Below are 26894 nucleotides of genomic sequence, written 5' to 3' on the forward strand. Positions count from 1 at the left end.
AGACACAAAAGAACTACAAGACTGACACAAAAGCAATAAATGGCAATAATAAGTAGTTTCAATAATTACTTTAAATGTAAATGGATTAAATTATCCAATCAAAAGTCATAAAGTTTCTGAAGACAGGGGAAAAACAAAACAAAACAAAAAAAGATTCAATATTATGCTGTCTACAAGAGTCTCTCTGGCTATAAAAATACAGCCTGGCTGAAACTGAAGGAATGAGAAAAGATACTTTATACAAATAGAAGCTAAAAGAGAAGAGAAGTGAATATACTTTTAGACAAATTAAATTTTAAATTAAAAACTGTCATATAAGACAAAATGGGATTTTATATAACAATAAAAGAGTCAGTTCACTAGGGAGAGGTCATAGTTATAAATATGTACACACTCACCATCAGATACGTAAATATATAAAGCAAAAATGCACAGAAATGAAGGGAGAAATAGCAATACAATAATAATATGAGAGTTTAATATCCCATTTGCAATTAAGAATAAAACACTGAGATAGAAAAATCAATAAAGAAACAGTAGAACTGAACAACAGTATAGACCAAATGGACCTAACAGACATATGCAGAACGTTTCACTTAACAGCAGTAGAATAGTGATTCTTCTCAAGTGCACATAGAACTGTTTTCAGGATAGATCGCGTGCTATGCCACAAAATAAATATTAATGAATTTGCGATTGAGATCATTCAAATATATTTTGGAATCACTATGGAGTGAAACTGGGAATCAATAATATAAAGTAATAGGAAAATTCACAATACTTGGAAATTAAACAACATACTTTTAAACAACTATTGGGTCAAAGAAGAAATAAAAAAGGAAATGAGAAAACATAAAACAAAAATGGGACAAACAAAACCCATTTTATTTGTTTCAGGGCAACAAAAATGAAAATACAACATACCAAAACTTCATGTGATACAACAGAGGGGAAGTTTATATCAGGAAATATCTACAGTAAAAAAAGAAAGAAGATATCAACTAAATGACCTAACTTTATATCTCAAAGAACTAGAGAAAGATCAAACTAAGCCCCAAATTAGCAGGAAGTAGGAAATAAAAAAAGATTAGGAGGCCTGGGGATGTGGTTTAGTGGTATAATGCTTGCCTAATATGTGCAAGACCTTGGGTATGATCTTCAGTGCCACACACACAAAAAAGCAAACAAAAATATTAGAGCAGAAATAATGATATAGAGAATAGAAAAGCAATTTAGCAATCAATGAAACTAAGAGTTGGTTTTTAAAAGAGTATACAAAAAACAAAAAACACTTAGGTAAGCTAATTAAGAAAAAAGATTTAGAAATAAAAGAGGAGACATTACAACTAATGCCACTGAGATAAAATTGATCTTAAGAGACATCCATGAATAATTATACATCAATAAATTTATTAACCTAGAAGAAATGAATAAATCTCTAGAAACATATAATCTACCATGTCTTCATCATGAAGAAATATAAAATCTGAATAGACTTATAAATAGTAGAGATTGACTCAATAATCAAAAGTCTCCCAACAAAGAAAAAGCTGAGGATCAGATGAGTTTCTGAGTGAATTCTAACAAGCATTTAAAGAATTAACACAAATCCTTCTCAGGGAACATGTCCCAGCTCATTTTATGAGATCATTACTTTGTTTTCCTTTTCTTTTCTTTTCTTTTTAAATTTTATGTTATTGGTACATTTTAGGTATATAATATAATGACATTCATCATTGGAAATTTGCACCTTTACATAATCTCTTGGTTTTTATTTTTTCCCCATTCCCCTGCCCTCCCTTCAATGCCCCCATCCCTCCCTATTTACAAAGACTTTGTTTTCATTTTCTCATATTAATTCCATTCCCTTCTTTCTTTATCTCTACCCCTCCTACTTCCCCTTCCCCTTTATCCCTAAATGTAGTTCAATAATCTTGATGAAGATATATACAAAAATTCTCAAGAAAATATTACCAAAGTGAGTTCAGCAACATATTAAAAGGATTGTATATCATGATCAATTGTGATTAATCCCTGGATTATAAGAATATTTTATTTGCAAGAATATTTTAACATACACAGATCAATTAATGTAACAGAAAAATGTAAAAATTCTAACTATAATAAAACTCCTAGAAGAAAACATAGGGAAAAAGTTTTATAGCATGGTTTTGGAAATGATTTCTTGGATATGTTACTTATAACACAGGCAACCAAAACTTTCCTTTCTACAAGGAAAGTTATAAAACACTGAAGAAAGAAATTGAAGACACTAGAATATAGAAAGACCTCCTGTGTTCATGGTTCGACAGATTTAATATTGTTAAAGTGGCCATATTACCAAAAGTGATCTACGGATTTAAAGGAATGTTCATCAGAATGCCAATGATATTCTTCATAAAACTAGAAACAATAATCACAAAACTCATAGGAAAGCCTGGAAGATGGTGAATAGCCAAAGCAATCCTGAGTAAAAAGAGCAATACTCAGGCTATTCAACTGAAGTTATTTGTGTATCCCTTCATTCCAAGCATTAGTAGGATAGTCCATTGAACTGGGCAACAGTTGTAAAACAGAAAGTAAATGACAATCCTTTGCCTTGTTCCATTCCAGACTATATAGGTATATATTTTTTGTATTACTTTAGCTAAATATATTCAAACTCATTGATTTCAAGAAGAAAAAGCTCTTGCTAAATAAGTTCTGATATATATTTAATTTTTAAAAAATTATTTATTTTTCATAGATAGCCTTAATCAATTTGAGATAAAGACCTTCTATTCCAATTTTCTGTAGGGTTTTTATCATAAATAGGTGTTGGATTTTGTCGAATGCCTTTTTTGCATCTATTGAGATAATCATGTGGTTTTTGTCCTTGAGTCTGTTAATATAGTGTATTACTTTTATTGATTTACAAATGTTGAACCATCCTTGCGTCCCTGGGATAAATCCGACTTGGTCAGGGTGTATGATTTTCTTGATAACCCTTTGTATTCTGTTTGCCAGGATCTTGTTGAGAATTTTTGCATCAATATTCATTAGGGAGATTGGCCTGTAGTTTTCTTTTTGAGTTGTGACTTTCCCTGGTTTTGGAATCAAAGTAATAATTGCTTCTAGGAATGAATTTGGAAGCTTTGCTTCTCTTCCAATTTCCTTGATAAGTTTAAAGAGTAATGGCGATAGTTCTTTAAATGTCTTGTAGAATTCTGCAGTGAAGCCATCAGGACCTGGGCTTTTCTTTGTTGGTAAATTTTTTATTATATTTTCAATTTCACTCATTGTAATTGGAGTGTTTAGAATTTCTATATCTTCTTCATTTAACTTTGATAATTCATATGAATCTAGGAATCTGCCCATTTCTTCTGTTTTCCATTTTATTAGAGTACAGGTTCTTGAAGTAAGAATTGATGATGCTTTGGATTTCTCCTGGATCTGTTGTGACTTCACCTTTTGCATTCTTGACTGCATGGATTTGAGCCTTTTCTTTCCTTTTTTTGATAAGGTTGTCTAAGGTTTTATCTATTTTATTTATTCTTTCAAAAAACCAACTCTGATTCATTAATTTTTTGTATTGCTCTCTTAGTCTCCATTGCATTGATTTCTGCTTTGATCCTTACAATTTCCTCTCTTGTATGAACTTTGGGTTTGTTTTGCTCTTCTTTTTCTAGGAGCTTGAGGTTCTGGATTAGGTTATTTAACTGAGTTCTCTCTGTTGTCCTAATATGGGCATTCACTGCTATGAATTTCCCACGTAGAACTGCTTTCATTGTGTCCCACAGATTCCTGTATGTTGTACTGGTATTATCATGTACTTGTAGAAACTGTCTAATTTCTTCTTCAATTTCCTCTGTGACCCATTGGTTGTTCAAGAGGGTGTTATTTAATTTCCATGTATTTGAGGGAGTTTTGCAGTTTCTGGTGTCATTGATCTCCAATTTTATTGCACTATGGTCTGAAAATATACAGGGGGTAACTTCAATTCTTTTACATTTACTTAGGCATGTCCTATCAGCTAGCATGTGGCCTATTTTAGAGAATGACCCGTGTGCAACCGAAAAGAATGTGTATTCTGATTTTGTGGGGTGGAACACTCTGTAAACATCTATTAAGTCCATTTGTTCAATAGCTTGGTTCAATTCTAGAATTTTATTGTTAATTTTTTGTCTAGATGATCTGTCTAATTATGATAAAGGGGTATTAAGATCCCCCACTACAATTGTATTAGAGCTTATTTGGTTTTTCATGTCCATTAATATTTGTTTTTTATAGTTGGGGGCATTCATATTTAGTGCATATATATTTATGATCGTCATCTCTTCCTCTTGGACTGTTCCCTTCACAAGGATGTAATGACCATCTTTGTCTCTCTTAATTAATTTTAGTTTGAAATCTAGTTTGTTAGCAAATAGAATTGCTGTCCCTGCTTTTTTTTTAGTTCCTGTGGCGTGGAGAACTGTTTTCCATCCTTTTACTTTCAGTCTATGAATTTCTTTTTGAGTTAGGTGTGTTTCTTGTATACAGCATATTGCTGGATTTTGCTTCTTAATCCATTCTGTCAGTCTATTTTTTGATTGGTGGATTGAAGCCATTAACATTGATAGCTATAATTGATAGATATTGACTCATCCTTGTCATGATGTTTTACTATTGGCGATTCTTTTATTTCTTGTTTTCTGTTTGTTTGTTTGTTTTTTCCTTTTGCTTTAGTTTCTTACCTTGCCTAGTGGCTTCCCTCCTTTGGGCCTCATGGAGTTGGGCTCTTCATTGCATTTTTCAAGGATATTGCTTAGGATTGTTTGGAGTGCTGGTTTGGTATTCATGAAATTTCTCAGGTGTTCTTTGTTGTGGAAGTATCTAATTTCCCCATCAATTTTGAAAGGTAATTTTGCAGGATACAACAGTCTAGGTTGGAAGTTATTTTCTTTTAGGGCTTGAAATACTCGACTCCAGGCTCTCCTTGACTTGAGGATTGAAAAATCTGCCATGATTCTGATAGGCTTTCCTTTATAGATGATTTGTTTCTTTTCTCTAAATGCCTGTAGGATTTTGTTCTTCTGTTGGATTTCTGGTATCTTAATTATTATGTGCCTAGGCATAGGTTTTTTTTTATAATGGCTAACAACAGCCAACATCATACTAAATGGTCAAAAACTGAAAACTCTCATGCTAAAATCAGGAACAAGACAAGGATACCCACTATCACCACTCCTGTTTAATATTGTTCTTGAAACATTAGCCACAGCAATTAGAAAAGAGAAAGAAATAAAAGGAATAAAAATAGGAAAGGAAGAAGTTAAACTGTCATTATTTGCTGATGATATGATACTTTACATTGAAGATGTAAATACTCTGCCAAAAGACTTCTAGACTTAATTGACAGATTCAGTAGAGTAGCTGGATATAAGGTCAGCACTCAAAAAACAACAGCCTTTTTTATATTCAAATAATAGATTCACTGAGAGAGAAATTAGGGAAACAATTCCTTTTAAATAGCATACAAAAAATAAAATATCTAGAAGTCAATCTAACAAAGGAAGCAAAAGACCTCTACACTGAAAACTATAGCACTTTGAAAAAGGAGATTGAGCAGGACATAAGAAAATGGAAAGACACCCCTTGTTCCTGGACAGGAAGAACCAATATAGTGAAAATGGCCATGCTTCCAAAACTATTATATAAGTTTAATGCAATCCCGATTGAAATTCCAACAATATACTTCACAAAACTAGAGAAAATGATCCAAAAATTCATTTGGAACCAGAAGAGACCTAGAATAGCAAAAGAAATTTTAGGCAACAGATATATGGCTGGGGGTATTACAATCCCCAACTTGAAACTATACTACAAAGCTACTGTGATAAAAACAGCATGGTATTGGCAAAGAAACAGACCTGAGGATCAGTGGAATAGATTAGAAGATGCAGAAACAACTCCAGATATGCTCAGCCACCTCATCTTTGACAAAGGAGCTAACCATCCTCACTGGAGGAAAGATAGCCTATTTAATAAATGGTGTTGGAAAAACTGGATTTCAATCTACCAAATATAAAACTTGACCCATGCCTGTCACCATTCACTAAATTAAGATGAAAGTAGGTTAAAGATTTAAATATTAGGATTAAAGATTTAAATTTGCTGGAAGATAAGTTAGGTAGAACTCTTGAAGATATTGGTATAGGTAAAGATTTTATGAATAAAACCTTAGTGGCATGGGAACTTGCACAAAGAATCAACAACTGGGATCTTATCTTATTTAAAAGCTTCTGCATTGCAAGAGAAACCACCAACAGAGCTAAGAGACAACCTACAATATGGGAAGGAATTTTTAGCAGCTGTACATTAGACAAAGGACTACTATCTAGACTATATAAAGAACTGAAAAAAATCAGACCCCCCCAAAATCAAAGACCCAATTCAAAAATGGGCATCCGAAATGAATAGATGTTTCTCAGACAAAGAAGTAAAAGCAGAAAATAAATATACGAAAAAAATGTTCAACATCACTGGTCATTCGAGAGATGCAGATAAAAACAGTGAGATTCCACCTCATCCCAGAAAGAATGGCTGCTATTAAGAAATCATCTAATGACAAATGCTGATGGGGGTGTGGGGAGAAAGGAACCCTTCTCCATTGTTGGTGTGAGTGCAGACTGGTGCAACCACTGTGGAAATCAGTGTGGAGATACCTCAAAGAATTAGGCTTAGAGGTCCCATTCAACCCAGCTATCCCCCTGCTGGGTATCTTCCCCAAAGAATTAAAAGAATCTTACCACAGCGATATATGTGCACCCATGTTTATAGCAGTACAGTTTGTAATAGCTAAAGCTTGGAAACAGCCCAAGTGCCCATCAACTGGGAAATGGATAAAGAAGATGTGGTTTTTTAATAAAATGGAGTACTATTCAGCCATAAAGAACGAGAAACTAGAGTCATTTATAGCTAAATGGATGCATATTGAGGCCATCCTTTTAAGGGAAATAAATAGGACATGTGTGTAAATACTGAATAGTTTCTCTAGTGCAAGAACCTGAAAGTGTAATGAAGGATACACACGGATGAAATAACCTAATAGCATATTTCTTGGATTGTGTTTCCATCGCGTGTCACATGACTGTATCAAAATTTAAATTAGGGAGAAGCTTTGCTTATGTGGAGTCTGTTAACTAACTGGAGTTTTTTTTTTCCAGATCATTTATTGTTCAGTGTTGGTTTTGGGGACCTTTCTGAAACAAATCACATCCTCTGGTGTCTTGTTGGTGCTTGAGATGCTTTTTAAATTATATGGAAAAATGTTTAAGTGCTTTTCAGTTCTATTTTGGTTGAGTTCTACTGTATTTTAATATTATTGTAGTTTTTTCCCCCCTTGCATTGTTCTTCTTTGAGTGGTTTTAATTTTTTGTATGTGTGTATGTTTGATAATAAAGTTATTTAATAAAAAAATTATTTATTTTTTTGGTACTGGGAATTGAACTCAGGGCCTTTCACTTGCCAAGCAGGTTCTATGCCACTGAACTACATCCCCGGCCCCTAATATTTTTATTTTAATGAGTTTATAAGAAGATAACACTTGCAATCTGATCATCTAAATCTGCCTTTCAGTTCTCCCACTAGTGCCTTCTGTTTAACCTCTGAGCCCTGTATCAGTTTGTACAGAGAAGACTGTGGCTTTATGATATTCATAAATCAACTCTTCTCAACTTAAAATGTAGGGGATTTTTAAAAAGTTATCTCTGTGTTGCTTTGGATCAGAGGATGTGGTCTGCATGGTACAATTTCAAATATGTTGGGACTTGGTTTATAACCTAGTACAGTAAATGTTTGTGAATGCTTGAAAAAACCCTGAATTTTCCATTATTGAAGGCTACTATATGAGCATAAGATTACGTTTGCTTATTACTGTTCATATTTTCTTTATTTTTACTACTTTTTATCAGTTTGGTTACTTGTCATGACTATGGCTGTGAATTTAGCATCTGATTTTGTCCATCTTTATGTTCTTTGAGATGTACACAAATTTAGAATTTTAAATCTTTCTGATTGTCATTTTAGCAAGATATAAAATCCATCTTTATAAATAAAATTATTTTCTCTCTTAATGGCTATGGATAATTTCTGCCTGAGATATATTATCTTATATTTTTATTTTAATAATCTTCTTTTATAAATGTTTCTTATAAAGTTCACGTAAGTATATATGTATTTAGTATATTTACATCTATTTTGATGGCTATGCTCAACACTTACCTTATTTCATACTTTCTATTTGTTCTCTTTTTTGAATGACATTTTTATTATTGTACTTTTGCCTTTCTCCTCCATTTAAAAACTTCCTTTGGGTTGATTATATTTCTTAATCCCTTTTGATTCCTTCTCTTAATTTGGAAGATACACATCAGAAATTCATTATTTAAAAATTCTTACTGAAATATATTCAAAATTGTACTCATTGTAAACTCAGTTAATTTTCACATTTTGCTACCAATCATCACTTGCCTTTCTCTAAGAATAACAATTGTTTCATACTTAAATAGAAAATGTACACATACATAAATGTATGTAAGAAAATGTGAGAAATGTAAGAATATGTTCAACTTTACTCATCAGAAATGGGAATATGAGAATTTAAAATTATACTAAGATATTTATTTCTTATCAGATAAGTAAACATTAAAAAATTTAGCAACATATTTGGGTGGTAAAATAAGCAATTACAGTACTTTTATACATTATTGGTAAGAATGCAAATTGGCACATTGTAGAGGAAAAATTACCATTTATTTAGCAAAACTAAATATGGTTTTGTTTTTTGACTGAGAAATTCCACTTCTGGACATTTAGCCTCCAAATATATCTCCAACTATCTGAAAATTCATTTGCATACATTTATTCATTGCATCATTGCTGATAATTGCCCAATATTATAAAAAAATAAGTCTCTATCCATAGAATAGTTAAATAAGTTATGGTACATGCAATGAATTACAAAAACCTTTTCTAATACTGATATTGACTGATTTGTAGGATATATTGCTATGTCAAAAAAAAAACAAAGTTAAAATTATATTGAGCATATAGCTTGTTAAGTTTTATGGAAGATAGAAGTAGATACAAGAAACTATACATTTATATGTTTAGTTTTGTAAACAGAAACACAAGAATGAAAACTCTAAAAATCAATCAGATTGATTACCTAATGGGGATAAGAGTGAAGAGTTGAGAATAAATGAGAAAATCTTCTCTACATATAATTTTGCATACAGTTTTAACTTTTATGGTCATACTAATATATCATGCTAATACTCAAACTTATCCACAAAAATCGAGGAAAACATATAAGAATCTGGGCAATCTTGTCACAGTTCACAACCTTGGCATGGCAGAAAGGATGAAAGATTACTCTAAGTCAATATCCAATTGAAACTCCAAGAAGGCCCAGAAGGACTGCTTTTAATTGAGACTCCTCAGTGTGAAAGAATCCCACAAAGACCACCTCGAACTGAAGCTTCTGTGGCTTTTTATTGAAAGAACCAGGAAGCAAGGATAAAGGACAAAGGAAGGACGTAATTGCAGGAATTCATGTAGGGAAAGGGAAATGACAGGAGATGGTCAGTGTGGTCTGTTACATGACTGACCTTAGGGCCAATCTAGGTGATAAATTGGAGTATGGAGAAGAAGAAGGTCAGAGCATTCATTCCTCAGGGCAGTGTTTTGATCCTACTTGGACTGGTGGCCCTGTAGGCTCTTTTAATCTCTAACCATGCATTCTGGGAACATTGGGGCCCGTGGCCTGTGGGCCTAAGCATATCCATCTCATGATACCTCTGGCTACTGCCTCCATATATCCCCTTTTCTTGTTTTATACATGTGTTTGGGAAAGAGGGACAGGGTGAAGGCAGGAGGGATATTGGGATTGGTGGAGAAAGGTCATCATGGCTTTAGCATTCAATGTCCCCTGAAATAATATACCGAGGGCTCTTAGAACTGCAAGAAAAAGCAAGATTATTTTAACAGCTATAGGAATCTAAATACAAAAGTTGAGACAAGAAAGTGAGCAATTCTATAGTGCCCAGCCCAGTGGGCCAGATCACATCTATCTTTTGTGGGAATAAAATGTTTTCTATTGCTGGGAAGCTGTCTGAGTCACAAATTTAAAGATTTAAAGAAAAGAGTGCTTTATATAATTGTTCCTGTGGGTAAAGTCTCTCTTATCATATCCCCCCTTTTGTTTTAATAATTGAGTTTTAACTGGTAAATCTTTGCCATAGAGGACGACTGGTAGACGAAGAACAAAGGACTGTATTGGTGGTTCTTTGACCCTCTGGGCTGACGCAGGTTAAAGGGAATCTGCTTTGTGGGGGAGGGGCTCTACAGCTGCCAAGTCCTGCATAGTAGGTATCAACAGAGAAATGAATATATTTAGGTTTGTCAAAAGATTCAGAGTGAGTCACGTCCACTTGCCAAGTTTCATTGGCTTTTAAATCACAGGGATTGACACCTGCCTGTGCAGCAGATTTTATCAATCATGGTTGCCTTAGAAGTTGAATCCCTACAGAATGTTAACAGATAACAATTATAAAGTTTCACAGAGAAAATTTGAGATCAAGGGCAGCGTAATATTTTATCATAGCAATTATGATTACATTATATTAGAACCATTAGGTTTTGTTATTATCTCTGAAACATTTAAATATTCATCTTAGAATAGGATAACTTTTTGGTCAGGTATCTTTAAATGGAATAAACTTTTATCTGAATTTGTTATCTTTTAATAGAATATCATTTGAGAAGAATATACTTCTCAAGGTATATATGTATATATGTATTTTATAGGTTTTTAATCTTCTAATTTCTAGAGTGAGATTGCCTGGACTGCATAGTGTCTGGGTATCTTTAACTGTTATAATTACATAATGATCACATAAACATAAGCATGAAAAAGTAATCACATCATCTGGCTGGCTATATCATGCTGGATTGACATGTACATTTCATTACAAATAGCTGAAACACAAGTAAGGGAAAGCCATGTGATTAAGCCTAAAAAAATTTATCACCATAAATCACCAGTGTGATTTTTTTTTCAGTTTTGTATCTTTGAAGGTCTGTGCACTTGGGAAGCACAAATATAAAACTTAATATACCATGAGGTTAGCAATAATTGGCATCACACCTATGTAGAAATCTTTACATATATTTAGTTTCTACTCTTAAGACAAATTTTAGACTCCTTTAACAGGTTTTATAAGGTGTAATTGTATTGACAAGAATCTTTACAGCTCTAATAAGTTTTAGAAACAGTGTTAATGACCACAAATAGACTTAGTACCCAATATAAAAGTGTATCTCACTTATACAATAACAAAAATGCTTGTTTAATCAAAGCCAATAGCTGTAGATCAACTTTAAATGTCAGGACCAAATTTAAAGAGATGTCAAATTTTGATCATTTTATATGTTTAAGGTCTAAAGATATATTTTATAAGAGAGCACCTAATAGTTACTTTGTATGTATTAAACTTCTATAATCTCAACTCCATAAATTTTAGATTCAAAGCATTGCTTGTTTTTTACATGTATACACACAAACATATAGCCACATATATGTTATATTATGAACTAAGACAATAGTTGTTCATTTAACCAATCACGAACTGATTATTGAACATGTTTTATAGGTTAACATTCAAATACCCTTTTAACTCTTAAAGTTTGCTTTTAGTAACCAAAAGCCTAACAATGAGAGCACAAGAAACTTATTTGGGTAAAATATAGAACCTTTGCTTTTAAATTTAGCTTTGTAAGTTTAACCAAGAGCATCTCAATATTTTTAGAAAACCCTACTGCTTGAGACGTAGAAAATTTAACCTTTTAATTATGGCCCAAAATAATTACTTCAGACTACCTATCATAACAAATAACACTTATCTAAAGATACACATGCACACACACATGTATATTATATATATATAATTTTTGACCAAGAAAAACTCTTAAGTTATGGTATATAGACAATAATAGATGTTACATTTATAAAACTGATTTTTGATGTTATCTTGGTTACCTAAGAATCCAGATGGAAATGTTACCAACTTTGAAGACATTTTTACTCTCACCAACTGATTTAAATTAGCTTACTGCTAAGCTTTATGAATAATAGGTATACTTGTGACCATTTGAGGTAATGTCTTGAGTGTTTATCTATTAGCCAAATTAAGTAGAACTTTTGGAGGATAATATAATATATACCTGAAAGTTAACACACAGAAACATAACCTAGATCATATGTAACTTTTATGTTATCAAACTTCAAGGGTTTGGTTCCTATGTAGGCCTGTCAGGTCAGTCTTTATCTGGTAATGTTGTAAATGAGTTTGATTACCCTGAAAACCTATATAAATGATTTTTCTATGGAAATCTCAAAAAGAACAAAAAAAGTAAAAAGAAATTGTTGAGCTCAAAAAAAATTTAAACAAGGCAGCTGAAGGGGCTTTAATTGGTTATTAACATACATTGGACAGACAAACATACAAACATACAAAATAATTTAAACCAGAGTGCACTCTTAGACATATTGGTAAGTTGAACTACAATAATCTTTTTAAAAAAATTTATTTATTTATTTGATTTTTTTTTTTTTTTGTACAGGGGATCCAACTCAGGACTTTGTGCTTGCAAGGCAGAAGCGGTGCCACTGAGCTAAATCCTGGCCCTATTTATTTGATTTTTTGAGACAGGGTTTCACTTTTTAGTGCAGGCAAGCCTTGAACTCACTGTGTAGCCCAGGCTGGCCTTGAACTCGCAGTGATCCTCCTGCATCAGCCTCCCAAGTGCTGGGATAACAGGTTTGTGACACTATGCCCGGCTCCTACAATAATCTTTTTATAGTTTTTAGGTTTGTAGCTATAAGGAGACTAGTCAGAACTTTTCCTATAGATCATCAATTGGCAGAGATGTCTTATAATAAGGGTCAGAAGGAAAATACCCTTTTATATCTGTGAAAGTGAAGACTGTTATTAAGAAGGGATTTAGGCTGATGGTTTCTTACTGTTTAAAATTTCTTTCTGTTTAAAATTGTTAATAAATTCATAAGGATCCCTGGGAATATTTTTTTTTTTTTATGAATGAACCAACCTATTTGTACTATAAAATCCGGTAAGTTTGCCCTACGGAGCACAGCATTTTAGAAGGGAGAGGGAAGTGAAAGGAATTAATTCCAGTTCTGCCTAAGGATAGAAAGGCTGATAAATTTGGACTAAAATATTTATATTTGCTCTTTGAGAGTACGAAGGTCAAATTCAAACTAGGTTTTAAATATATGGCCTAGAGATAAGTGAAGGTCAGCTTCACTCTAGAAGAATTTTAGGGAGGGGGAAAACCACCAACCCAGGAAGCTGGTCATGGAATGTAGCAGCCATTTGGAAGAGAAAAGCCCTGGAGCATGAGAACCTAATCCAAACCTTCTCAAGGGCAGAAAGACAAGATAAAAAGCTTTCCCAGGGTGGATCTCCAGTCCTTAGCAAAACATGCCTCCAAAGACAAAAGCTATGATTGGAAAACCAACAATGAAAAAACTTCAGTGACTGCTTTTTGACTTTCAGAGAGCAACCAAGAGAGAGAGAAAATTATAGCACAGATTGAAGAAGGTCCTTTAAGCTTTATAGCTTTGGGCTCACCTAAGTGTGTGCTTGAACTTTTGTAAAAAATATTGGTGGGGGTTCCTTTTTCCTGATAAATCTGTCCCAGTTTAGCCTAACTTGCTGGCTTGACTTTTGCTGTCTTTAGTCTTTTCGCTTTCTTTTTATTTTCCTTTAATTATTTTTACTTTTCCTATTTACTTTTTCTTTTCCTTTTTTTTTTTTTTTCAGACAAACCCAATGGGCATATGTTATCGTTTTAGAGCCCTCACCCCTCTCCTCATGGCCTATGGGGTCGAAGGCAGAAGGGGGCTTTCAGAGGGAGGTGAGGGAGGAGGAGAAAGCTCTTTTAGGAGAACTTCCTTTGAGTAGAACAAAGAGTGACCCTGCAAAGATGCCAGATAACAAGGTACTCAGACTTTATAGGACCTAATGATTGTCTCAATTTTCAACCCACATGTTCCCAGTGTTCTATCTCCAGGCTGCCCTCCAGAGGAAACTATGGACATTGTTGTTGAATAACTATCAATAATTTAATTAGTTGAGGTTCAGAAACGTTACATCCAGATGTCTTAAGAGACATTGTAAATGCTGCTTAAATTGCCTTTTCTCTTTGAATAAAGATTGATCCATACCATAGGAAAGAAAGTAAAAGAGCAAAAAGAAGAACAAATGAACTGCTTCCACTTAGCAATTGAACAACTAAAAGACCTCTGGGCTGATAATCCTAACCTGTGACTTTGCCTAAGGCATTCCAGGCTATTCCATGGCTGCCTCTGTGCCCTTACCGGGATGCGAAGTTGGACATCCTGCTTCCTTTTCCAGGCTTTGGAAAGTCGGTCCTCTATGTTGAGTTTCATCAACTTTTTCCTCACACTGGGCATCTCTTGTCACTGTTCACAACTGTGGTACAATGCAAAGGATAAAAGATGCTCAGAGTCAATGTTCAATTCAGACTACAAGAAGGTCCAGAGGGACTGCCTGAGCTGAAGCTGTGGCTTTTTATTGATAGAACCAGGAAGCAAGGATAAAGGACAAAGGAAGGATGTAAGCGCAGGAACTCATTTAGGGGAAACAGATCAGCTGTAACATGACCGACCTTAGGGCCAATCTAAGTAATAAATCAGAGTATGGGGAGGTCGAAGGCCAGAGCATTCATTCCTCAGGGCAGTGTGTTTTGATCCTACTTGGACTTGTGGCCTTGTAGGCTTGTTTAATCTCTAACCATGCATTCTGGGAGGTTTTGGGCCTGTGGCTCTAAAAGTCCCTTATTTCTGCATATCCATCTCATGCATAACTCTAGCCAATACCCCTACAGAATCTGATATGGAATATAAATGGAAACAAGTGAAATTATTTCAAATGACAAATATAATTGCATTGAAGGTAGGGACGATGAACTAAAGTAATTTTTCATACACTATTTTGAAAATGTAACCTAAAAATAAAAACAAAAAAATATATACACAAATAGTGAACTCTAGTAAGTGGGATTGGTGTTTTTAGCATTGCAGGTTAGCAATTTGTTACTACTTTATTTGTTTTTAAAGATTAAGCAAATAAGTACATAAAATGAAAGTAGAAGTCTGATGCCTCTTTTTTGTTTACAGGACAGCTAAGGACTGGGAGAATTTAGAGCAAACCCCATGATATATGTTGGATTGGGATTTGAGGTATAAATTCATGGCTTTTTGTGGTTATTGTCTCTATCTCTCTCTCGCTCTCCCATCATCTATCATAACAAATACATACATACATACATACTTACATATAAGTACATACTAAGTTCATGCACTGAGAAGGCCTAGAAACAACAACATCAAAATAGTAGTGAGTAAACTTAGCACTCAAGTCTTGATTTCTAAGTAGGATCTTCACTAAAATAGATTCTTTGAAAAAGAAATCAGAGAGGGGACAGAGAAACTATAAAATGAACCTAGAATATACAGCCCTCCTCAAAAAATTATGGGGACACTCAGGAGGATATAGGAAGCAACTTCAGATGGACCTACTTATCAAACTTGGGACTATTTGAGCATCAAAATAAATGATAACAGTAATGGATGTAATCTATAGAATAATATAAGAAACTGGCTATACACAAAGCAATCAAAATATATGATGAATGTTTAAACTTAAAGATTATATTACAGTAAAAGATACACTGTCAGTTCCCCTCAGAACACTGCCTCTTGTTTCTAATGCACTTATCTTATTGGGAATAATGTGTCACTTTCTGAGGCAGTTCTAGAAGTCTTCTTGTCTTTACAAGATGTAATCAAAATAGGTGAATGTTGCTGCTGAGTGCCATGCAATGAAAAGGCAGGCTCATAAATATGATGTGTCCTCATCATCTTATTCATCAAATCTGGCGCCCTGCTACTTCTGGATCTTCCCCAAAGTCAAAATGGTCAAAATAGGTAAACATTTTGTATCAATTCAGAACACCAAGGCAGCCGCTACAGTACAACTAAAGACTTAAAAAAGAAGATTTCCCGAACTGCTTCAGAAGGGGTCAAGAACAATGGGATAAGTGTTTTCAAAGTGAGAAGGAGTATTTTGAGGGAAATTAGTGGTGGCAATGTGCTTTTTAATATAATAAAGTTTTTAAAACTTAAGCATTCACTGTCATTTTAGATCATACCTCATATACTGATATACATAAATAAATGAATAATAAATAAGACAATTGGTGAAATTTGTTTAAGGTCTTAGATTTAACAATGGTATTGTATCAATATTAATTCCTGATTTTGCAAACTATACTGTGCCTCTTTTCTTTAGGAAATAGACACTGAAGTATTTAGAAGTAACACAACATTGTGTCTGCAAATTTACTCACTAATGATTCTGATTTTTAAAAATGTAAAGGCAGGCTTGGTGGCATGTGCCTGTAATCCCAGCACTTCGGAGGCTGAGGCAGTAGGATTGCTGAGAGTTCCAGGCCAGCCTGCGCTACATAATGGGACCCTGTCTCAAAAAACCAAAAATAAATAAAATAATATAAAAATATAGACTTTAAAAATTTTTTGACTTTTAATTTGAAATAATTTAAAACATACCTAAAAGTTACAAGACTAGCACAAGGAACTCTAATCTATCCATCTGTGAGGGCTTTCAATTCTTTTTTTAAAATTAATTTTATTGGTACATTTTTGATAACATGATGATCACATTCATCACAGGGAATTTGTACCTGTACATGATATATCTTGATTCTTCCTTTTCCCCCATCCCCTTCCCCTCCCTTCAACTCTTCTTCCCCTCCTTATTTACAAAAGCTTTGTTTCTAGTTTTTCATTCTATTTTCTTTTGCTTCCTTTTCTTTTCCTTCCCTCATCCCTTTGTTCCCCTTTCTTTTTAAGGATTGTCTTCCTACTTCTCAATATCTATCATCCATTATGGTCCCTATTTGTGCTTTTGGTTTCTCAAGAGAAACAATTCCATATTTAAATATGTATGTTTGATTTATTTCACTTAAAAATATGGTCTCAAGGTACATCCATTTACCTTAAAATGTCTCAAGTTTATCCTTTATGGCAGAGTAGTACTCTATTGCATATAAAAAACACACTTGCTTTATCCATTCATCTGTTGATGGGGATCTGGGCTGTTTCCAAGATTTAGCTATTACAAATTGTGCTGCTATAAACATGCATGTGCATATATCAATGTCATATGATGTTTTTAACTCTTTTGGGAAGATACCAAAGAACCTCTAGTTTAAAGTTTTTGAGGATTTTCATATTTGTTGATTTTCATATTTGTTGCACCAATTTACACCTCTGCCAACAGTGACAAAGGGTTTCTTTTTCCCCACTGCCTCACCAGCATTTGTTATTGGTTGATTTCTTGATCATAGCCATTCTTTCTAGAGTGAAATGGAATCTCAGTGTTGTTTTAATTTGCATTTCTTGAATGATCAGTGATTTTGAACATTTTTTTATATATTTACTTCCTGTTTGTACTTCTTCATCTGAGAAGTGTCTATTTCAAATGCCCACTTTTGGATTGGAGACCCATCAGTTCTTGAAGATTTATCACATTTGTTTAATCCTTTTTTCTCTTCTAATCATTTTTTCCCTCTTTTTTCAACCTCCAACTGTGCTCAAAATCATTTCAAAATAAAAACAACAGACTTATGAGTGAATTCTTTCTATATTTTTTTTGTTTCCAAATTTGGTAGTATAAAGTTGTTGTTAAAAATATAAACTTTAGAGTAAGAGATGGCCATGCTCAAGTGCCCCTTTGACTTAGGGTTGTGGTAACATTTTTCTCTGAGCCTCAGGGTCCTAATCCCTAAAATGATAAAAGTCCTAAATTTAAGGGATCAGTGTGAGAGTCTAATGCATGTAAATTCCTCAGCACCATAACCGATGCACAGTAAGCATCTAATAATCTACTTTAGCTATAATTATTTTTGCTTCCTTCATCCTTATACATCTTTTCTCTTGTCCTAATGGAGTTAAGATAATCTTTTTTAAAATAAACTTTTAAAAGTTTATGGCTTTTGTTTATTCTAGGATATTTGGAATCATTTCTTCTGTAGTAAACCATAACTTAGCACTCTATGGCATCTATATGGCCTTTGAAGATTGGAAATACATAGTTTTCTAATGAATGTATTAATATTATTTCCCTTTGGTGGCTTTTCTCCAATTTTCACTTTTTATTTTGAATGTATAGTTTGGAATATATTAGTAAAATTTTTGTTATATATAAGACCTTCACATTGATAAAAGCCAATAAATGTTGAAAAATAAGTAAATACTTTTTTTTGTTTTAGGAGAATGGACTATTTCTTTTGAGTATTTGTTCTCATTGTGACTGAAATATTTGACCAATATATAAATAACATTGAAGAGTTATTTTATTGATGTAAGTGATTATTTACTTCTTACTATCATATAAAACATTCGTGGCTCTTCAGGATTTATGGTTTATTGAACCTCAAATTGTTGCTGAGAAAATTTGTGGGAAATGAGCTAGTCAGTGCTCTTACAGATGCTATATTACATGAAACACTGCCAAGAGAAGGGTTATTCACTTATAAAGCAAAAGGTCCTTTGTGGCCCAACTCATTCAAATGATTAAGCGCTAATATAATTGTGAATTTATAATTGTTATTTTTACCATAATAACTCATTTGTTCAGCTAACAATAGTAAAGCTATTCATAGTCCTTAAATCAAATTATTTAATAGCTTTTTTTCTTCATGAACTCCTCTACTCTTCCTCTTCTTCCTTTGAAGCTAAATTTTAAAATGGCTGGCTAATTGGAACAAACATTGGTAGTGGGCAATTGATCAGAAAAATGTTGGATAGGAAAATAGGGATTTATTTTTATTCTAGCTAAGAATGATAAAACTTAGGAAAATAAATATATTTGATTTTGTTTAAAATATCTAAACTCAGTGAATAAAGAAAGCATTTACTTGGCAATGATTTATCTGGCCATTTCTGTTATACTTCATCAAGATGTGTCCTTGCTAGATTTGTAGCTCCTCAATGACCAACTGTACTGCAGTGGGACTTGTATGTAGCAGATTATTTATATGTATTTAATAAATCATAATTTTTTAGAAAGTAAAAATTATATCCCACTATAATGAGGAACTTGGAATTGATGATTATTTTTTAAACTGTTGGCCAATGACTTGCTTATAATCTCCACAACCAATAACTTATTTAATAGTATCAGGAAGGATTTTAAGTATAATACAAAGAATGTAATTTTGCTTTTGCATAAACTATAGCATATCCTTATTAGAAGAGTTGGGTTTGGTTAAGAAAAAGAATAATACCTGTAAATATCTCATCATTAAATTAGAGTAGGTCACCTATGAGTTCTAAGTTTTTACTTTGTATCCAAAGTCATTACATGTGATTATAATTTATGGTATATTTCTCCTTGTACAAAGTGTACTTTTCATGCATATATTTTTATGACTTTTATTTTGATGATGATATGTCCTTTTTAGTTATTATATAAGAAGAAACATGCCAGTGTGAGTTCCCTCTTGTTTGAGAGCACCAGGACCATACATTGTCACATTATATGTAATGATTTGTAGTAATAAATCTATCCACACACCAAAAAAAAAAAAAAAGCTGTGAAACATCCAGGGAAATGGAACTTAATATCAAACCAATTAGAAGTGTTAGTATAAAAAGTATTTTACATAGAATCCTATAAATTAAGAAAATATTGCCCTAGATTAAAGATACTTGGAATTGCTAAAATCATGAAAGGTATAGCACCTTATAAAATGGAAATGAGTAAGCTTAAATAATTAAAGTAAATTTTTACATAAGGTATTTTATAGGATTTAATGAGGATAATAGAATTTGAAAATTGGCTAGTTTTAAATTAAAGAGTTCCAAATAAAATTACTTTTATTTATAAAAATGAAAACAAATTTGGTTGGATTAGAGGTGTTGAAAATGTATCATGTTATCTTTTGTAAAGATAGCGTTTTGAGCTGATATTTCAAACTGCTTCCTTAAAAAAATAGCCAATGTGTATAGAAAAGATTTTCATGTTCTAGGGAGAAAAAGAATGGAGTGTCTTTTTAGAGTACATTAAGGGTAGCCTAATGTTCAGGAGTGTAGACTCTGGAGCCAGGTACCTGGCTCAACTATGCGGTATGTCCTTGGCAAGTTGATTTTAGCCCTTTAAGATTCATTTCACTAGAAATGAATCTTTTTTTTTGGTACCGGGGATCGAACTCAGGTCCTTGTGCCTGCGCAGCAGGCAGCAAAACCACTGAGCTAAATTCCTGGCCCTAGAAATGAATCTTAAAGGATTAAAATCAAATTGTCAGCAAGATTGTTCCTTCTGGAGTCTCCAGGTGAGACTATGTTCCTGTGTCTGTAATGTCTGTTTCAGTGAAACACAACCTTCCTCCCTTCTCTTAACAAGTCTTCCTCTATCTTCCCACATATGAGTACACATAAGTTCACTTGGATTATTCAGAAAATTGTCCTCATCTCAAAATCCTTAATTTAATTATATGTGCAAAGTCTCTTTTGCTAAATAAAGTTAACATTTCTAGGTTCTAGGGGTTAGGATTTAGATATCTTTGGGGGACATTATTTATTCTATTACAAATATGGTTGGAGAACTATTACTTCCTATTTTGATTATTAAATGTACCTTGAACAAATTTTTTTTCCTTGAACAGTTTTTTAAAGGAATTGATGGCATACCACTTCATGGCAGGATAGAATAGGTATTATGCCAAAACAACTTTACAAGTACATGTAGGGCAGGAGGAAATATTTCGGTATTTTTTGACTGACCAAATTAGCTGTTTAAATTAAACTAAAGCCTTGATTATAACGACAACAACAAAAACAAAAGAGTTGATATGCACAGATTTTGATAAATTGGTTGGGCAAGGTTTATATTTCTTCAGCTGGTTAAAAAAATTGGGGACATTGAAGCAAAATTCAACATGTTTATTTTCAACAAGAGGAATGAGTATCCCTCTTATCTTCCACGTATACCCTTCTGGATGGTGTTGTCAATTTCCAACTTTCCAGTTTAAATGTTAATTAAAATTTTTTCACCCAGAAAAAATATTTTAGTACAGAATATATGAAAAGAGCATGAAGTGTAACTTATCCAAGATCTTAACTCCCCTTAGAATCACTCTAAACTTTTAGTAATTCTAGATCTGGCCAAAGAATCAGAACTATAAAGCTGAAAAGGATGAAAGGGTAGTGGCACAAAAATCTAATACTTCAAACATGTAAGAAGAGAGAACATTAGTAATCACTGAGAAACAGCATTTGAGATGTTTGACAAAACAATGAAAATAACCTCAATCTTTATAAATAGTTCAAAGTTAGGCTTAAGTAAAAATTTTATCTCAACTTTAAAATATACTTAACTTGGCAAAAAAGTGTGTAATTACCTACAGTCAGTTTCTGAGACCCTCAAACCACCACCATATTTAATTAAATTTTTAGAATCCCGTGTCTCTGTATTTTTAAGAAGCAGTGACATCAAACAAGCAAAAGAGAATCACCAAGTAGGTGATAATGAAAATAGGTAGAAGTAAAGACTGGATCGTATGAGTGACCAAGAAATGCTGAATTTAAAAAAGTATTTTACTTGATGTGTTACCCTTATGACCTTTCTAAGAAGCAAGATAAAACATACCTGGAACACATCACTGTACAGTCATATGGTATGAAGTTAGTCTAGTCCTTAACAATGTCATTGCTGGTTTCAGACTATTATAGGAAGAGGCTATGAGGATAGATAAATGTTCACTGTGACTTCTGGTTTTATGGCATTGAAATTCAGACTACATAACTTTAATTTGTTTATGTCTGCTGTTTTTGTTAAAAGAAGTTGGATTGCCTAGACAATGAGTGTTTTACTTGAATGAGAATTTTAAAAGAAACTAGTATTTATAATGAATCACACAAAAAAAATTCCCTTTGTGAAAGAAAAACCCAAAGCAACAGTCAATTACAGATGGAGTGAAAACAGCTTGAGTGGTTAAAATGTGGGAATTCATAGTCAGAGAGATGCATGTTGAAATCCTGGCTATGCCACTTAGAGCACTACAATTTTGGACAAATTGTTTAACCTCTTCACACCTTACTTTCCCTTTTAAATAATAATAATGATAATGATAGCCTCCTAGCTGATTTCTGAGAAGTAAATGTGTTACTACATATAAACTATGTACATTGCATTATCTTGGGTCTGGTATATAAATGCCCAATTTCATGAATATCTTTAGTTTGCTGTTGTGGCTGCTTTGATGTCCTGAATCAAGTCAAAATATTACCTTTCATTGTCTTTTGACTTTGGAGAAGATCTAGAAGTCACCTGTGCCAGATCTGGTGAATAAGGTGAATGAGGACACATCTCCCTTTCTGTTGTATAACACTCAAGAGTTTTGGACTTGGGCATGCAGGTCCCAGCCAAAGGCCTGCCTGGAAAACAGCTGCACAGGCATGCAGGCCCCAGCCAGAGGCACATCCAGACAACAGCAGCTCGGCAGCACATTCCACAGCCAGAAGCCAACAACAGCTGGGTGGGTGTGCAGGCCCCAGCCAGGGCCCCGCCCAGACACCAGTGCCTTGAGCTGAGGAACATGATGGAATCCCAGCATAGGAAACAAATAGAATCCATAAAACAGATGCAAACAGATATCCAGCAGATTAAAACTTTCATTGAAAGTTTACACTGTAGAATGAGCCAATGTGAGGACAGAATTTCAGATACAGAAGACAGGATTACAATTAGTGACCGGGAAAAGAAAGATTTCTTAAAAATAGCAAGGGACCACAAGAAATCAATCCAGCAGCTGCTAGGTGATGCAAAGAAGAATAGCATAAGACTGATCAGAGTCGGTGAAGAAACAGGAGAGAGTACAAATGACATAAAAAAACCTGTTCACAGAAGTAATGACAGAAAACTTCCCAAACAGGGGGAAAGAATTTGAGATACAGATGGGTGATGCATATAGGACTCCAACTAGCCATGATCAAAAAAAAAAATCTGCACATAGGAATATAATAGTCAGAAACCCAACAGAAGAACAAAATCCTACAAGCAGTTAGACAAAAGAAACAAATCACACACAAAGGAAAGCCTATCAGAGTCATAGCAGACTTCTCAACACAAACCCTCAAGGCAAGAAGAGCTTGGAGTGATGTATTTCAAGCCCTAAAGGAAAACAGCCTCCAACCAAGATTGATGTGCCCTGCAAAACTATCTTTCAAAATTGATGGAGAAATAAGATACTTTTATGACAAAGAACACCTGAGGAACTTCATGAATACCAAACCAGCACTCCAAAAAATTTTAAACAATATCCTAGGAAAAGACAATAAGGGTCACAACCCCATGAAGCCCAGCAGAATGAATCCATCAGGCAAGACAAGGAATTAAATGCAAATGAGGAGAATAAATATTAACAGACACGAAAAGTCAAATAAGCAATAATAAAATAAATATTAACAGGCATGAAAAGTCAAATAAGCACTAATACAATAGTAGTGGGGGACTTCAATAACCCTCTGTCATAAATAGATAGATCAACTAGACAAAAAATAAACAACGACATACTAGAACTCAATGAAACTATTCAACAAATAGACTTCACAGATGTTTACAGAGTGTTCCATACAACATTCTTTTCAGCTGTACATGGGTTGTTCTTTAAAATAGACCACATACTTGCTCATAGAAAATGTTTAAGTAAGTGCAAAGGAATTGAAGTTATCCCCTGTATATTATCAGGCCATAGTGTGATGAACTTGGAGATCAAAAACAAAAGAAACCACAAGAATTTCATAAACACATGGAAACTAAACAACACACTCCTGAACAACCAATGGGTCACAGAGGAAATTAAAGAAAAACTCAGACAATTTCTGCAATTAAATGACAATCCCAATATAAAATATTGGAATTTATGGGACACAATGAAGGCAGCCTTATGAGGGAAATTCATAGCAGTGAATACTCATATTAGGAAAACAGAGTGAGCTCAAATAACCTAATGCTGAACCTCAAGCTTCTAGAAAAGAAGAGCAAGATAAAAAGCTCATACAAGGGAGGAAATTATAAAGATCCAATCAGAAATCAGTGCAATGGCAACTAAGAGAATGATACAAAAAAATCAATGAAACAAAGAGTTTGTTCTTCAAAAGAAAAAACAAAATTGACAAACCCTTAGCCAACCTTATCAAAAAAGGGAAAGAAAAGGCCAAAATCCATGTAATTAGGAATGAAAAGGGTGAAATCACAATGGACCCACCAGAAATCCAAAGGATCATTAATACCTACTTTGAGAACCTGTATGCCAATATGATGGAAAACACAGAAGAAATGGACAGATTTCTAGATACATTCAAATTACCAAAATTGAACAAAGAAGACCTTAAAATTCTAAACAATCCAATATCAATCAAGGAAATTGAAAACATCATTCAAAACTTACCAAGAAAAGCCTGGGTCCTGATGGATTCACTGATGAATTTTACAACACATTTAGAGAATAACTATTGCCACTACCATTTACACTCTTCAGTGAAATTGAAAGGGAAGCAATACTCCAAATTCATTCCTGGAAGCAAGCATCACCTTGATCCCAAAAGCAGACAAAGACCCAGCTGAAAAAGAGAACTATAGGCCAATCTCTGTAATAAACATAGATGCAAAAATCCTCAATAAGATACTGGCAAACAATGCAGAAGATCATCAGAAGATCATACACCCTGACCAAGTGGGATTCATCCCAGGGATGCAGGGATGGTTCAACATATGCAAATCAATAAATATAATACACTATATTAATAGAGCTAAGGACAAAAACCATATGATCATCTCAATAGATGCAGAAAAAGCATTCAACAAAATCCAACACCCATTCATGGTAAAAATCCTTACAGAAAATTGAAATAGACGGTCTCTATCTCAACCTGATAAAAGCCATCTATGAAAAACCAATAGCCAATATACTAAATGGTCAAAAACTGAAATTCTTCATGTTAAAATCAGGAACAAGACAAGGATGTTCACTCTCATTACTCATCTTCATTATCATTTTGGAAATATTAGCCATAGCAATTAGACAGGAGAAAGAAATAAAATGAATAAAGATAGGAAACAAAGAAGATAAACTGTCATTATTTGCAGGTGACATGATACTCTATATAGAAGAGCCCAAGCACTCCACTAGAAGTCTTCTAGACTTAATAACCAAATTCAGTAGAGTACCTGGATACAAGGTCAACATACAAAAATCAGTAGCTTTCCTGCACATGAGCAAGAGACTCACTGAGAAAATGGAGAAACAGCTTCCACAATAGCATCTTAAAAATGAAATTCCGAGGGATCAACCTATCGAAAGAAATCAAAGACCTCTACTCTGAAAACTACAGCACTCTGAAAAAAGAAATCAAAGAAGATATCAGAAAATGGAAAGACATCCCTTGCTCCTGGGTAGGAAGAACCAATATAGTGAAAATGGCCATACTTCCAAAACTGCTATATGGATTCAATGCAATCCCAGTTAAAATTCCAACAGCATACTACACAGAGCTTGAGAAAACAATCCAAAAATTCATTTGGAACCAGAAGAGACCTAGAATAGCAAAAATAGTTCTAGGCAACAAAGACAAGTCAGAGGGTATCAGAATCTCCAACTTGAAACTACACTACCAAACTGCTGTGATAAAAATATCATGGTACTGGCAATGAAACAGATCTGAGGATCAGCGGAACAGATTAGATGATGCAGAAATGACTGCAGGCATACTCAGCCACCTCATCTTCGACAAAGGAGCCAAACACCCTCACTGGAGAAAAGATAACCTCTTTAATAAATGGTGCTGGAAAAATTGGGTTTCAGCTTTCCAAAGATAAAAACTAGACCTATATCTCTCACCATGCACTAAACTAAAATTGAAATAGATTAAAGATCTAAATATTAAAACAGAAACACTAAACTGTCTGGAAGAGAGTTTAGGTAGAACTCTTGAAGACATTGGTGTGGGTAAAGATTTCATGAACAAAACCTAGTTGCATGTGAACTAGCATAAAGAATCAACAAGTAGGATCTCATCTTATTAAAAAGCTTTTGCACAGCAAGAGAAACCACCAACAGGGCGAAGATACAACCCACAATGTGGGAGAAAATTTTTACTAGCTGTTCCTCAGACAAAGGATATATATAAATAGAATATAGACTATACATAGAATTTATAAAGTACTTTAAAAAATCAGACCTCCCAAATTTAAAGATCCAATTTCAAAGTGGGCATCTGAAATGAACAAACATTTCTCAGACAAAGAAGTAGAAATAGCAAATAAACATATGAAAACGTGTTCAACATCACTTGTTATTTGAGAGATGCAAATGAATACAACCCTGAGATTCCACCTCACCCCAGAGAGAATGGCTGCTATCATGAAATCAGTGAGTAACAAATGCTAGCAGGGCTGTAGGGAAAAAGGAACCCTTCTCCACTGTTAGTGAGAGTGTAGACTGTTGCAACCACTGTGGAAATCAGTATGGAGATACCTCAAAAAATGAGGATTAAAGGTTTGATTTGATGCAGCTATTCCCTTGCTGGGCATCTTCCCAAAAGAATTAAAAGAATCATACCACAGCGATATATCTGTGCACCCATGTTTATAGTGGCACAGTTTGTAATAGCTAAAACTTGGAAGCAGCCCAATTGCCCATCAACTGGAGACTGGATAAAGATGTGTGGGGTTTTTTTGGTA

The 26894-nt window shown here is 33.7% G+C and overlaps 1 protein-coding gene across 1 annotated transcript in view; it reads right to left on the reverse strand.

Moving 5' to 3' along the window:
- The window catches only part of Pdc (phosducin), a 36275-nt gene extending 21632 nt beyond the window's left edge, over positions 1–14643 (reverse strand). The window contains exon 1 of the mRNA XM_004862781.4: positions 14423–14643. Coding sequence (XP_004862838.2) covers positions 14423–14518 — 96 coding nt within the window. The 5' untranslated portion in view covers positions 14519–14643. The remainder of the gene's footprint in view (positions 1–14422) is intronic.
- Between the last annotated feature and the right edge of the window lie 12251 nt (positions 14644–26894).

This window comes from Heterocephalus glaber, unplaced genomic scaffold (assembly GCF_053883595.1).
Source record: "Heterocephalus glaber isolate CG9 unplaced genomic scaffold, H.glaber_assembly_v1.0 deba00001600, whole genome shotgun sequence".
In the NCBI taxonomy this organism is placed as follows: domain Eukaryota; kingdom Metazoa; phylum Chordata; class Mammalia; order Rodentia; family Bathyergidae; genus Heterocephalus; species Heterocephalus glaber.